The sequence below is a fragment of the Colobus angolensis genome, unplaced genomic scaffold, assembly GCF_000951035.1.
Source record: "Colobus angolensis palliatus isolate OR3802 unplaced genomic scaffold, Cang.pa_1.0 Scaffold762, whole genome shotgun sequence".
NCBI lineage: Eukaryota > Metazoa > Chordata > Mammalia > Primates > Cercopithecidae > Colobus > Colobus angolensis.
Window position 1 is genome coordinate 43,634 of NW_012121399.1, and position 1,197 is coordinate 44,830.

A 1,197-nucleotide genomic window follows, 5' to 3' on the forward strand; every position below is an offset into this window, starting at 1 on the left:
GGCCTCCCAGCTGTCCAGGTCCTCCTCCTCACTGTCCAGATGTCCTCCTCCATCTCCTGTGGGGGATGGCCAGAGGGCTCCTCAGACAACCCAACAAGGCAGCTACTGTGGGCCCACCTCTGCCCCCACCCTCACTATGTAACCCTGAGCCAGCCCTCCCCAGAGAGGAATGAGGTGCTGTTCTTTATTTTTCCTTTTTAGAACCAAGATCTGGCTATACCGCCCAGGCACAGTCCCACTATCAGTCGGTGCAGGAGTTCTGACCTGCTCCCTTTCTGACCTGGGCCAGTTCAGTCATCCTTAGGCAACTTGGTGGCCCCCTGCTCCCAGGAGGTCACCATATTGATGCCGAACTTAGTGCAGGCACCCAGTTGGCATAACGACCAGCTGTTCTAAAGGTGTCTTCCAACTCCTCAATCCTGTGCTGCTCACAGTCCCCCCTTCCTCCTGGGGCTCTCTCCTCTTCCTCTGAGTGGTCTCCTGTACCTTCCCCAGGGAGAGCCATGAGGCGCAGCTGGGCCATTAGCTGCTGATTCTGCTGGCTGGCAGCCTCCAGGTGTTCCTAAGGGGCCAGGGAGGAGTGAAAAGGCACAGAGTTTGCCAGGTCATCCCCCTCATGGCCCTGTCCTCAGCAGCTCCCTCCCCTGGGTCTCCTGCAACTTTTGGCGGGCCATCTCAGCCACCACTTTGCCCCAAGTTTCCTGCTGCTGCAGCTGGTTCATTAGCTGGATCTGCTGCGGTAACTCCCTGTGCAGCGCCTCCTTCTCAGAGGTCAGCTGCTGATAGGCGGCCACCTGTTGCTGATAGGTGGCCATGTACTGCTGCAGGTGACCCAGGTAAGGGTCTGGCTGCTGCTGCAGACTCTGAGCCTCTTGGCTCTTCAGCTCCACCTGCAGGAAGACCCTGGGTGTGAGGGCACCTTGTGGCTGGCTTCCAGATTCTGGGCCCATTAATAGGGTAGCGAGGGCACTGTGGGGCTCTGTCGCCTGCCCAGGCCCCTGGCCCCTTACTCCAGGCCTAAGTGACTGTCTCCCTTTCCTAGAACCCCATGCCTCCTTCCCCAGCCTCAAATCTCATACCCTCTTCTCACCATTTAAACTGTAGGCCACAGACTGCTGGAAAAGCAGTGGGAGCCAACACTATGTGCTAAGTGTGCTACATGCCTAATGCTTTCCATGTATTATCTCATTTAATCCT

The 1,197-nt window shown here is 57.3% G+C and overlaps 1 protein-coding gene across 1 annotated transcript in view; it reads right to left on the bottom strand.

Annotated features, from left to right (window-relative positions):
- The window catches only part of LOC105501952 (putative golgin subfamily A member 8E), a 7,747-nt gene that overhangs the window by 754 nt on the left and 5,796 nt on the right, over nt 1-1,197 (bottom strand). Inside the window, exons 3-4 of the mRNA XM_011928092.1 lie at nt 684-890; nt 487-562 (exon numbers count right to left, since the gene is read on the bottom strand). Coding sequence (XP_011783482.1) covers nt 487-562; nt 684-890 — 283 coding nt within the window. The remainder of the gene's footprint in view (nt 1-486; nt 563-683; nt 891-1,197) is intronic.